This window comes from Ascaphus truei, chromosome 4 (genome assembly GCF_040206685.1).
Source record: "Ascaphus truei isolate aAscTru1 chromosome 4, aAscTru1.hap1, whole genome shotgun sequence".
Classification (NCBI taxonomy): Eukaryota; Metazoa; Chordata; class Amphibia; order Anura; family Ascaphidae; genus Ascaphus; species Ascaphus truei.
Genome location: NC_134486.1, coordinates 80,883,139 through 80,897,710, shown reverse-complemented (window position 1 = coordinate 80,897,710; position 14,572 = coordinate 80,883,139). Strand labels below are relative to the sequence as shown.

The 14,572-nt window shown below is 40.5% G+C and overlaps 1 protein-coding gene across 7 annotated transcripts in view; it reads left to right on the top strand.

Moving 5' to 3' along the window:
• ETAA1 (ETAA1 activator of ATR kinase) overlaps nucleotides 1-5,626 on the top strand; it is a 28,071-nt gene extending 22,445 nt beyond the window's left edge. For all 7 annotated transcript variants that reach the window (XM_075596098.1, XM_075596099.1, XM_075596097.1 and 4 more), the window contains one exon: nucleotides 1,663-5,626. In XM_075596098.1, the coding sequence (XP_075452213.1) occupies nucleotides 1,663-1,787 (125 nt within the window). In that variant the 3' untranslated portion in view covers nucleotides 1,788-5,626. The remainder of the gene's footprint in view (nucleotides 1-1,662) is intronic.
• The last annotated feature ends 8,946 nt before the right edge of the window (nucleotides 5,627-14,572 follow it).

Here is a 14,572-nt window from a genome sequence, read left to right as displayed (position 1 = left end):
GGGGTTTTCAATCTCCACCAGTGTCATGTCTGCCCTCGTACTTCCTCAACATTTGGAGCCACTGATCATGTAACCTAATGTGCAATGAATAGTAAAAACAAAGTGGATTCTGTTCCAATGATTATTTTTTTAAAGGTTTTTTTTTGTATACAGAAGTTATTTGTCATTAACATATACAATCTACAACCACCACTCAAATATTTTAATTCGATTGCTTGCAGCATTTTTATACCTGTCCACGGAATCCCTAATGGGATCATTGTAAAGTACGCACAACTCTCAGTGAAAAACTGTTGTTCAATAGATGCCTGTAAAATGTAATCCACAAATAAATAATAAGTAAAAACAAGCTTATTGTGATTTATAGCCAGAGTCACAATGGCACTGCAATTGGATGCCTCCCTCTGTTGAGTGATCTGTGGTGCACTGATGATATAAGCTGTAAATGGACTTGGCTCTCCTGGACCTCTGTAGTAAGCATCTTGCACACCACTGCTGAGTCGCCCAGTGGTGACATCAGCGTTAAGATGGAATTGGCAGTCCGGAGGGCGTCCCTGGATCCTGTAATTGTTGGAGGTAAAAAGTCTCAAGACCAATTATGTCAGATCGCACAACTCCTATCATGAAAGATAATGGTCTATGATCGCTTCCAACACATTTCGTGGGGCTGTGCCACTTCATTCCATGACTGCCAGTTCCATCTAAATGATGAGGTCACCACTATGTACGGTCGAGGTACGGCACAGCTGCAGATCAGTGATGGTGTGCAAGACGGCGTGCTTGTTACTGCAGAAGTGCAGGAGAACCAAGTCTGTTTGCAGCTTACAACTTCCGAGCACCACACATCGCTCGAGAGGGAGGCAACCAATCCTAGTGCCATCGTGAGACTGGCCATAAAAAACAATAAGCTTGTTTTTCTTATTTTTTTGTACGGACTTTACCTTTTACATGCATCTATTGAGCAAGAGTTTTTCACAATAAGTTGTGCATTATTTTTTTTTAAAGAAATTTGTATCTAGTTCTCTGAAACAACCTTCGCTTCTTTGAGCCGCAGACCTCCAGGATCCAGAAACATAAGGAAAGCATTTTTTATATTTGTGTATGTTTTCTTGATTGATTACTTTTTCTATTGGTCAAGTCTCCTTTTTTTTAAATTTTTTATTTACTAGGAGCACTTTATACTTTTTATACATCCTGGCCCACTTATTTATGTCCATATTCCAACATCAAGTACTCATTTTTTGAGCCTGCCACTGTCACACCACTTGAGATTTCCTTGGTCACTCTACATATATACCTTATTGCATTTGGTGCACTCAAGTGGCTTTTATTCACAACGATAACAAGAATCCCTGGGATAAGTGCATTCATATGTGCTTGAAAACTCATTGGTTAGTCTCTTGATCCCAGGAATATCAATCGCACATGTTAACTTATAGGTGCTATTTTCAAGATAAAGTTCATATTTTCTAAGCAGTGTTTCCGATAAGACACTTACTGGTGCCCCTTCAGGTGTTCTGAAAGATGGAAGACCCCATGTGTAATAGTATCACTTAGTAAATATGACCCAAAGTCTCACAATACACAAATATCAGGTATGCATTGCATATAACCCACGTATAAAATAAGGATATACTGACATCTGAAGTTTTATATTTACAGTGTTTGTGGCAGAAGAAATAAATAAGAAATGTTCCATGGAAGAAATTGAGAGAAAGAAGCAAGATGCTTTGGCTAGAAGAAAAATGAGAGTCCATTCATTTTCCAGTGATGCAGCACCCTCTTAGATGGGGTAATCTTACAGATGACTAAATAAAAATAGCACTGTGATGACTGTACATCATTCCACCATCAGCTTGTGACATTGATCTTGACATTTATTGTAATTTCTCTGTGAGAAATTATATGGAGAATGTAGAAAGCTAATATTTTATTTCCATTTTTCAAAGTCGTGTTTACAATTGTAAACCGTTCTTTTCTGTAAAAGTTTGTGTATATCATGTTTTCAGAAAACAATTACCCAAAACAGGGTCTAACTTTATTTTCTGTCTCAGAAATGTTTTTTTCAGGAAGTGTTGTAAACGTAGAATTAACGGTAATGTTTAGATTTTCATGCTGTAACACAGGGGTTTTCAACCTTTTTCTGGTTAGGAAACCCCAGAGTTCGATTTTGAAGTTCTGGGGAACACCAAACCTCGCCCCGTCTCTCTCCCGTCTCTCCCTGTTACCTCAGTCTCTCCACCCACCCCCAGGATCTCTCCCTCCTCCCCCAGTCTCTCTCTCCCCTCACATTCTCCCCCTCACACTCTCACACCACACACTCTTACTTTGACACACACTGACACCTCTCTCACTTTAAGAGAGCTGCCAAACGGAAGTTGACGCCATTCCGGTACCGGCAGGGAGAGGAAGGACAGCAGTGACTGGGCGGCTGTTGCTGCTGAGCTTTGGAGCCAGAAAGTCACTGCTAAGTGGGGGTGCTGCCGCAGTGCCGTGCCTGGGACAGCATGGGAGAATTGTCTCAGCTCTCCCCCTCCCCTTCCCCCACTGGCAGCTGCAGAACCTCTGAGGGGTACTCGTGGAACCCAGGTTGAAAATCACTGCTGTAAGATCTCGTTCCAATTTTTCTTTATGCATCTTTTTTCAGTGTTAAATTTGCTAAATAAATTGGTTTATAGTGTATCTTGACTTAAAATATTTTCTGTTTCCAAGTATAATATTTATAAATTGTTCTTAGGAACATTGTTACAGTTAGACTTGTATGCAGCAAAATAACTCATATACTGTACATGTGTGTGCAATAATATGTATATTTACAAGGCCTTCAGAGTACATTAAAGCAGCAAACCAGGTTTCATTTTATTTTTTAATTACAGGAGTGAAGCAGGGGGTCTCCGGAACTGAACCGCTTTAATTTCAGCTGTGGTGACACCCTGCTTCACGAGATGCTTACCTCTGTAGGGAGTGCCAGTATCTGGCAAGTTTAAAAGTCCAGTGTCACACGGGCCCATAGAAAACTGCAACGGGTGATGTAACTGCCCCCTATTAGCCCGCGGGACATTTAAACACCGCCATTATGTTAGGCACAAAAGCTTCCTGGCTGCAGAGATACTGGCACCCCTACGGAACTACGTATCTTTGGAAGTAGGGGTTCCCAGACTTAAATTAACACAGTTCAGCTCTGGAGACCCCCTGCTTCAAACATGGAATAACATTAAAAAATGAAACCTGGATTGCTACTTTAACATTAGTAGGTTATCCATTAAAGGTCTTTAGTGCTGAATAGGCACTACTGCACGAAAGTGCCTATTCAAGTAGGTGCGATCGCAATTTAATAACCCATAAGTAATTAAACTGTAAGGTTTGTATGCAGTGGTTTAATTTCTGTTAAGGTGTTTCCTATGTTTTTTTTTTGTTTTTTTTGTTCTTACCAGCTCAATAGAACTATTCGTGCTTTGAGAAACAGCTTGAAATATTTTTGGGTACTTTGTATTGAAGTATACATTGTCCTTCCGAGGAATTGTAAAGGGGGTCCCTGAGAACCTAATGATAATAATGGTTGTGATATAGCTAAGTACAGATAAATGTCTGTAGAGTAGTTAAAAAGTCCCTTTATTAATTCAATCAATTCTCGGTACTACTGACACAACAGATTCAGAACATCAATAGTTCCTCTGCGATTTAGTAGGGAAACCCATTAACGGTAAGTAAACATTATAGCAAATTGTAAATACTCCTCTTGTGTGTCTGATTTTATGGAGGATGCTGCGGAGGACGACCTGAAGCATTTCCCCATTAAGTCACTGTCTGATCTGGGAGTTTAACTGGACTTGTTGCTAGAGAAAAGTCGTTGGACTTTAAAAAAAAATAAAATAATAATAATAATAAATATATAATTTAAGAACACTATTGAGATAAAACCAGTTGGGTAATCTAGACTAGGAGTTGCCAACCCGTGACCCTTCAGTTCTTCATGTGTGGCCCCTGAAGAAAATAAACCAATGCTCCGACTGCAGACAGTGCAGAGTGACCATAAAGTGATGGAAGATAAGCCAGAGCGCCCCCTAACCAGCTCCTCTGCTGAACACCTATGGTCCAGCGACCCCTACTGGGGTCCCAAGCCGCACAGAATAGTGAGTAAACACCTTGCCTGCTGAGCGCTCCACGTGGTGCTGGCTGTGGAGACTGGAGAGCAAGGTAGGGATCCCACAGCCTTTCACCCCAACTGCCCATATCACTCTTGTCCACCACAGCCCCCCTTTATCCACTTGCCAACTGTCTCCCCCTTGTCACTCCAAATGTCCCCATCCCCATGTTGCCCTCTTCCTATGCCAACCCCCCTCCCCGAGTGTCACACCCTCTTACTCCTTTCCTCCCCATGTCATCCCCTCTCCCCTATGCCACCTTCTCCCCTCTTCCCACTTGTGCTCTTTCCAGTTATACCCTGTCAGTGCCTTCAGGTTATACTTCACACTCTACACTGACACAGTATGTAGCCAGACGGCACTACAAAGTGACAGAGCATAACCTGATGGCATTATACACTGACAGGGTCAGATTATGCTCTGTGTATATAGGTTAGACCAGAGGTGTGTAAACTTTTCAGTCTGCGGCCTGCTGACTGCTCTTTAAACCCCCCCGCCCCCCGCTTGCGCCCCCTCGTGTTTGGCGTCAAATGATGCCACGGGGTTGCCATGGCGAGTCGCCGAAGGTAAGGGCAGTTGCAGAGGCCTCACGCGATCCTCCGGCATTTAATTGAAATGCCTTGGGGAAGAGCGCGGGTCCTCTAACCCTCAGACAATGACTGGTAAATTCTGGCCCCAACTACCAGTCAGGTTTGCCACCCTTGATCTAGACAAATGATACAATCCTAGTTGGTACATGTAAACTAGAGTACTAGTTTTTCAGGGAATCTTTTTTTTTAAAGGCTGCTAAATCCAGGTCCTTGGTTAAAAATCCAGTATATTTCTTCACAATCTGCAATATCTTTCTGCCCTTAAATGAGCCTGCTTTGATGCGTTTGATGCCAATGATAGATAATTCTGTGGGATCATTGTGCATATTTGTAAATATGGATGACTCCATGTCCTGAGAATCCTTTGAGGATATTCCTATAGTGTTCAAGAAATCTCTCTTTAAATTATCTTTTGTTTCGACCGATATATTGCATTATTTTATTGGGAACTTCTCGCTCATTACTTAATTTATTTCTTATTTTTTTCTTGTCAACATGTGCACACGTTAGGCACCTATTCTGCCCACATCTATAGCACCCCAAGGGAATTCTAGGGAGCCATGTTTCTATACTAAAAATTCTCAGTTTAGTTCAATTGTGTAGTAAACTTGGTGCTAGAATATTCTTTAGTTAGCCCTAAGGTTTTCTTTGTTAAAGTCTCTTCGAGGACAGGGTCATTAGTGAGATTGTTCAAGTAGTTTTGTACAATTTTCTCTATTGTATTTGGTAATAAAGAGACATTTGTCAGAGACTTCAGTCTTATCCTCCCTGTATGTGTCAGTATTTAAAAGTAAATGTCTGCCTTTTGTTTTGGCCTTTGTAAGCCCTCATTTGTTTTGATACTGTTGTATCCCTTCTGTCTAAATTTGTTTATTAAAAACTCTGACTGCTTTTCAGTCTGTGTTTTTTGGGGGCTGTTTCTCTTACATGCATGTAGATGGTTACTTTTGGAGTCTAGGTAGCTATTTGAACCCACCGTTTTTTTTTTTTTTTCCATTTAAACCTTATTTCTTTCACAAAATAAAACCAAATCGAAATAGTCTATTGTTTTTTCGATTGCATTGGTAGGTGAATTTCAGATTCATATCATTGGTGTTTTTTAAAAAAAAAAACAATAATATCTGAGTGTTTCCTCTTTCCAAATAAAAATCATGTCTCTTTTATATAAAATGATGTTATTTAAAAAGGGATTGTTCTGGCAAATTAAATTTTCTTCCCAATATCCCATGAAAAAGTTTGCAAAGCTGGGGGTGAATTTGGTTCCCACGGCTTGGAAATCAAGGGATACATTTCTTTCAGTGGCTGGTTGTACATTCTTATTTTTTTTTGTCTTGTTTATTAAATCCTTCAGATAAGTTAATTTAAGACACTACTAATCCATTTGTTCATAATCACTAGGAGTTAACTCAATGTTAATTTGTTCAACAAACGTAGACCACAGGAACGCACAACTTGTTACACGTTTGAAGATTTTGTAATTGTGCATGGTAAAGCATTCCATTGGGGGTAGCACGGGAAAAGTCTTGGAGGCAAAAGTGAAAGGAAATAATAAAGGAGGTGGTGAGATGTACAGTAGTTGCAGAGCGTAGACTGTGTACACTTGGAAATCAGAGATGTAGTGAGGAGAGTTCTTACGTGCTGTGTAGATGAGCCCTGGGAAAGGCCATAGGGTTTAGTGTTGTGTTGTATAAACAGAAGCTGATGCTAGAGAGGGTCATTCATTAAATTGCGGTAGTCGGGGGCTCTATTGCACAGAAAGAAAGATCACACCAATACTCTGTTATAGTATTATATATTTTTCAATCTAGTCTAATTTATATATACTGCATGTGAACTTCCTTAGTTCATGTGATAAACAGTACAAATCACGAGAACATCATTAGGATTTATGTTTTGTAATAATAGAAGCATTAACAGTCTTTATTACTGATATAGATTTATTTTCTTTTTTTTCTTGATGAAAAAATATGATTAATACACTAGGATATAAAGTATATTGTATCATTTCATAATATGAAAAGTTTTTTTTTTTTAGGTAGGAGTCACAGTACATCCTGATCCCGTTGACCATATGTAAATATATATATATATATATATATATATATTATATATATATATATATATATGCAAATGTAAATACAACTGTATGCTCATCTGCATGTCTTAGGCAGGTCTGCAACCCCGCCTTTCACCATTATCACCCAGCACACAGCACTTCCACTGCAGCAAGGGATTCTGTGGAATGACATGCAAATATTTCTCCCACTGTACAGTACCTTATGTTTCAATTCTCTATTATAGATTGTAAGCTTCTTGGAGCAGGGCCCTCACCTATTGTACCAGTGTATGTTAATGTTGGAATGTTATCTTCTGATCCCATTGTACTGTATGCTTTGTAGAATATGTTGACATGTTATAAATACATTATAATATGAGTTCAAGTTTTTATTTTTAAAGCATTGGTGGGAAGCAAGGAGTCTCCGGAGCTGATCCTTGTTGAAGTATTGTAGATCAATTAAATTAACTAGAGTACAAGTGATCTATCACCATTTAAGAGATATTAAAATACAAGTATAACCAAATGCTTGCACATATCATTTAAAGCTTGTGGAATCATTACAAGCCAGACAAGAATTTCTGGTGAGTATAAAACTCTTGGCCCACAACTTGTGTCTTCTCTAAGATAAGTGACCTTAATTTTACTAATAAAGTACTATATCACTACCAAGTGAAATGGAACATGTTAAGAGCATTTATTTTTCAGTTAAACTTTTCAAAGTTGAGGTTTTGGTGGTATGGATAATTGAATTGCTCTATACAAAGTGCTGCAATTTGTTACACCCATAACACAGGGGAATGACTACCATATGTTTTATGAGCCTGAAATTTGATATTTGGAATGCAAAACATATAGTACATTTCCACATTAGAAGAGATTATATATATATATATATATATATATATATATATATATATATATATATACATACATACACACACACACACACACACACACACACACACACACACACACACACACACACACACACACACAATGTATCAATATGTTTATTCAAGTTAGTAAATCTGGATCAATTTTTTTTTTTTTTAAATGTTGTCATGCCTGGTAACTTGTTTTCTCCCAGAGAGGTCACTGGCAGGAGATGAGATATCACCCTGTGTTTTGTCAAATACTCCTCTGGTGAAATCTGATTTTTCATAAAACCTTACTATTTTTTCTCATTGAAACAACATAAACCCAGCCCCTGTCATAAATCAGCTGAGATTGACAGTTTTCCGACAGAGTAAAAAACCTCTTACAAAATTACGTTTAAAGTAGACCCTTAGTAGATGCGTGCTCATAACGTTCCTTAAGCAATACTTACACACACGTGAGTCACATCAATACATTCAGGTGCCCATGGCAGACTAAATATGACCATCTTAATCCTATATTTGAGCGACAAATGAATATCTGTCCCTTATTACCTCTTAAACATATAGTGTGTGATGTCAGAACTTGCCCCTAGGTGACACAATTACAGATTTGTAACTCTTATTATGCAGAGGAGATGACATCACATGATATTCTCATTTTTAATAAAGAGGACTAAACCTGTGGGTCACCTTTCTCAGGAATGTACCAGTGATTATTCCCAAAATTGATACTGACAGACTAGTATCTGATTAGAGTTTACGACCCCCTAAACCCGACGTGTCACTTTTAGTGGGCTATCCATGAAAGGCTCACCCAATTAAGTTCCTTTTGAAGCTCAGAGCAGACCCAAAAAAACAGTCCTGACCTGTTCCAAACCCAGCATTTTTGTTTTTTTTTAAACCAATGTAGCTCATTAACCTGAAGCACCAGTTGGATTAAAATATCTAGTATTGAAATCATAACACAGTGTAAAATCCACAAATTGGTTTTGTCGGATTCATCAAAAACCTCCACCGGATACAATCCGTGGACAGATTTGTAGAATCCAATGTGCAGATTCAGCAATCCGTTTAAGAATCCACTATCTGCCAACGGATTGCTGAATCAGCAGAATGGATTCTACAAATCCGTCCACGGCTTGTCGAATCCACGGAGTGTATTGCTAATATGCAAAACGCAAATCGCCCTTTTTCAGATTGATCCGCTGAAATCAGCGGACCAAAGAAACTGTCCGATCCGGTGCGGATCCAAATCTGCTGAAAAATGTTGTCGATCTCTAATAGTGCCAGACACAAGCATTCCTTTCTGGACAACTTTGTTGCCGGTGCATCGACTGTCAGTCAAAACTAGGCTTATTTATAGGTTCATATAATACCACTTCAAAGTGCAGGTCTCCTCAAAGACAGATACAAAGTAGAGCTATACTCACAAGTTTATAATTATGTTCTCCATTTAATGTGACAGCCAAGAACAGTGGGAAAACATTTCAGGTCCCATATGGACCTTTGATAAGGAAGTAGAGTTCTGCTTTGCATCTCTGTCTTTGAGGAGACCTGCATTTTGAAGAAATTGTCTGTGTTGTGTTGGCTGCACAAGCAGAATTCTCCTCACCTGAAGCTGTTTCCCTGCACTTCGGAATTGTCGTATAATACCACGCAATAGTGAGAATTAAATTGGCCAGGCATTCGTTTTTAACTGAAGTCTGAGAATACTAGGAAAATCTGACAAAATCAACCAATGGATGGCGTTTCAAATTTTGTCTTGAGTGTTTCATTTCATGTTATGAAACTTTGTCCAATTAGGTTTAGTCGCTCATCCCACAATGCAGTATCAAATATAGAGTTCTAGTAACAAAGCAGTTCTAACACATTCATGTAACTCTTTAGGCCCGGCCATAGAGGTGTGGGGAGAGTGGAGGCGCGCTAACGCTGAGGCTCGCCTGCTTCAGTCAGCGCGATTGCACGGACTTGCAGGCGAGCCAGCGTGCGCGGAGGGAGGTGGTTGGAGGCGGGGCAGTGACGTCGCTGGGCCAATCACCCGCGACGCACTGACGTCAATGTCACGGCGCCGACGTCACGGCGCCGTGACGTTGACGCTGCTGTGCTGTGATTGGAGGTTTTCAGCCGACAGCGCGCTGAAAAACAGCTTGGCGCTCGGCTGAAACCTCCAACTCCTCAGCACGCCTGCGGACGCTCGCGTGAGCCCCCTCTAAAGGCATCCTCATTGAGGTTGCAGGGGCTCAGCGCGGAGCGTCCGCACGCCTCAGCACAACTGGTCCATCTATGGACGCAGCCTTAGGCATTAGCTCTCCATTGACTTGATTGGCAGTTAAAAACGTTCATGCGTGGAGCAAATGGATTTCTTACGTTTTAGCCCCCAACTACCGCCTCATTTACTCTGCTCACTGGCATAATATGAAGTTTATTTTTGAGGATCAGCTCTGACCTGATCTATACATCTTGATGTATCAAAATTCCTTTGTGGCTTGATTATACTCAACCCTTCCCAACAGCAAAATAATTAATGACAAAGTTGTCTTTTGGAGAAATATTTTAATAGTCAAACTAGTGAGGTGGGTAGGTAATTAACTGCAGAAGTTTTCATAAAGAAAATGCTGTTTCACTTAAATTTTAATTTAAGTTTCTTCTAAAATAGAAATATATACAAACCAAATGGTGTGTTCGCTACAACCTGAGTGTATAGAGACTGGTAAGGTGCATTAAGGGAAAATGAATAATATACAAAAGAAAGAAAAACAAGCCCCTATTAGATGCACTCAATACTTGTAAATGGGAATGGGTGACAGAATTAAAACCTAACTTTTAATAACTGTTTAAAATAAAGGGGGATAATGAAAAGGGTACACAATAAATTGTATAATAAAATGCAGAGGTGTGTGTGTGTGTGTGTGTGTGTATCCGTCCCAAGCTCACCCTTTAATCATTTTGAGTGGATCAAACATACCAATTTGTTCACCATAAAACTTTTGCTCTTGAAATTTATGAATAAAGAGAGGATACAGTTACAGTATGGTAAAAAATTTAGATCATGAAGATCTACAGGACCTGATGTTCCTTGAGAATGATAATACCAGAGTCAGAGGTGAAGGCCCCTTTACCGATTTAAAGCCTCAGGCGACTCAAAATGGTTACTAAAGATGTTGAATTGATTCTGAGAAAGGGAGGTGCTCATGACCTCAGTGTCAACGAAAAGAAAGCTTTAAAGGAACTGCAGACTGACAAAACTACTGATTAAACCCTTGGACAAAGGGGAAATCCTAAATATTGATGACTGTTTCAGCGGAAATCTTAGCCTGCTTTCTGACCAGAAGTGTTATCGAGTCTTGGACACAGACCCCTTAACTATCTTTAGGACAGAACTCGCAAGAATTTTTGAGGCTGGTCTGTCCAATAAGGTTATTTCATGTCAAGGTATGACTTAACCTTAACAACCCAAGTTTAGCTACTTTTTACAGCCTTCGCAAGGTGCACAAGAAAAAGTCCCACCCCCTGGCTGTCCTATTGTGTCTGGCCTAGGAAACCTTACGGAACATGCAAGCATATATGTTGATAAAGTCTTAAGACTGTTGTATCATTACCTTTGTATCTCCAGGATATGAAGGATGTCCTTAACATCTAGTCTGTTATCACAATAGACAGACACAATCATGATGGGGCTTGATGTTGAAGCCCTATACACAAGCATCCCACATGAAACTGATTTAGAAGCACTCACATTTCCTTAAAAATAAGGGTATTGACCACACAAAACACACCTTTGTCATCAATGTTCTTGATTTTGTTCTGACACACAATTTCCTTTTATTCAACCAAAAAAATCTATCACCAAGTACAGAGTACCGCGATGGGCACAACATGCGCCCCCACTTTTGCCAATTTCTATCTAGGCTGGTGGGGGAAATGCAGTACCTTCACCGAAGGTACAGCCAAATACACTGAGCATATTGAACAGTGATCATGCTACAGTGAGAATATTTTACTATTGTGGCAGGGACCTGTGGACCTTCTGCACGAGTTTATTAATAACCTCAATTCAAATGACCAGAAACTAAAACTGACTTCAGAAGTGAAAAGGGATACATTTAACTTCCTTGACCTCAAAATCTCAAGATATGACACTGGTAACATACCACAGCTGTGTTCAGTAAAGAGACGGCTACCAATAGCCTATAACACGCAGATACCATCACCCCCCACAGCTGATCCAAAATATACCAGTTGGACAGTATCTCCGTATGTGGAGAAACTGCTCCACTGAGGAGGAGTTTTTGGTCCAAGATCAAGAGATCATGCGGATATAGTAACAACTGCCTAAAGAAAGCTTTCCAAGGGCCAGGATGACCGGAAAGACCTGAACTACACTGGCGACACACTTTATTCGAGCTCGGCTAGTCCCACGAATTCGGGTATACCCGGGTGTATTGAGGTTTGTGACTGTTTTCTGCCCGAGTGCATTGAGGTATTTTCAAGCAGGGATTGAAGCATTTTATTCCCGTTGGCTGCAATACTGCACAGTATATATATATACTGCATTACTATTCATAAATTTATGCCATCTGGTAGACATGCGAAGCATTGCAGCCTATTAAATCCTAATCATTATCATTTAACAGATCAGCCGCCCGTCAGCCAGGCATGAACCCAGGCTGGGAAGGCAAACGCAACGGGGCTTGTCAGAGGTGAGGAGCGGCGCATTCCAGGTATCTGCCAGGTACATACTGGGTATTTGCTCGAATAAAGTGTGTCGGCGCAGTACTGGTTACAAGAACAACAAATGTACCCGAACAGAGAACCATCAAGTTCGTTGGTACATTCAATCGCCAGTGGCAGGCAGCAAAGTCGGTCTTATTAAAACACTGGCCTATCCTCATGGAGGATACTACAACCGTTCCCCACTGTGTTGAGCAGATGGGCCAGCAACCTTAAACTATTCTAAAGAGGGCACGCTTGCTGCGCCGTGCGCACGGCAAGTAATAGTTGGCTGTGGTTAGTCAGCCTTCCTATAATAGTATATAATAGTATAATAATTAATGTAACCTGCTGTCCGGCCTTCCTGCCTCTCATCTGTCTCCCCTACAATCTATCCTAAACGCTGCTGCCAGAATCACTCTACTATTTCCGAAATCTGTCTCAGCATCTCCCCTGCTGGTATCACTCTCCTGGCCTCCTATCAAATCACGAATCTCGCACTCAATTTTCCTCCTCACTTTTAAATCTTTACACTCTTTTGCCCCTCCTTACATCTCAGCCCTAATTTCTCACTATGCACCATCCCGACTCTTGCGTTTTCTCTCTACCCCCTTTGTATCTAAAGCCCTCTCCCGCCTTAAACCTTTCTCACTTTCTGCCCCGCACCTCTGGAATACCCTTCCCCTCAATACCCGACTAGCACCCTCTATCCACCTTTAAAACCCACCTTAAGACACACTTTCTTAAAGAAGCATATGAGTAACACCATGGCTAATACTATACATGATACATAAAGCTTGGCCCCCTGCAGATGCACTTACCTGAATGCCCTCCTACTGTCTCTGTATGTTCTCCCCACCAATTAGATTGTAAGCTCCCCGGAGCAGGGACTCCTCTTCCGAAATGTTACTTTTATGTCTGAAGCACTTATTCCAATGATCTGTTATTTGTATTAGTTATTTATATGATTGTCACGTGTATTACTAATGTGAAGCGCTATGTACACTAATGGCGCTATATAAATAAAGATATACATACAATAGGAGCCCGTGTGCGCACGGCAGTGAGCGTGGAGCCGTTCGACAGGGGAGAAGACAGGGAAAATAAAGATGTATGTATGTACAATGTTAATAAATAATTTATTTACCAACATATTTATTTATTCCAAATGTATTTAACACACACACACAGTACCTCACTGTCGTTCACAGCATACACACAAAAAGTGTGCGGCACGTGCATGCGCGTTCGAACAGGCATACGCGCACGGCCGCACACACTATATTACGGGCCTTAGAGACACTCGTACACAGCCACTTCACCAAACTGGTGAACAAAACCTGGCTGTCAAGGAAATTACTTGGATCCCATAAATGTGGATGTTGAAGAGCATGCTCATCCATGCAGACTTGCCACAGTTTTGGACATGCCTAATTTAATTGTGTTTGTGAGTATAATCTTCGGAGATCCTACTTACCTAAGCTCCATTGAACCCTGCAATATTGCTCATTGCTGTTTCTTTTCTCTCCTATGGCGCATATCTACCGCTCCCCTGTTTTTGTAGCTTCTCCTTTACACTTGCCTTAGTGGTTCCTATACTGTCCCCTACTATGAATACCTAGGATTCCACTAAGTGAGACCATTTCAGATATTATGGGGTTAATGTCATGGGTCACCTGTTCTCCCCTCCCCCACCATCACCTGTATCGATATGTACCTATCACACTGGTATCAACCGTCCATCAGAAAGGATGCTTGGATCACGCATAATTTTGTATTCTCCACCATAAAAATGGCGGACGTAGACCTTTTCTGAAGCACACTGTGTTTCAGCAATTCGATGTGGTGCAAATCCCAACCATCTGTAAATATTAGGATTGATAAATTTTTGCAACCGTGTAATCAATCTACCTACCTATGGAGATTAACAGATTTCCCCTTTAAATGTACCTTAAGTAGTTAAGGGTTTAATGCCATGGGTAACATATTCACCTCTCTACAGCTATGTCCACTTACATATACCAATCACACTGAAACCAGCCAGTCATCTGAAAGGAAGCATGGATTATGTTTAATTTGTTTCCCTCACAATAAAGATGGTGGACATAGATCCCATCTGTTGATCAGATTGTCAGTCTATTCTTCATGGAATCTGATATTTACTTACCATAGGTCGACTGTACTTCACCT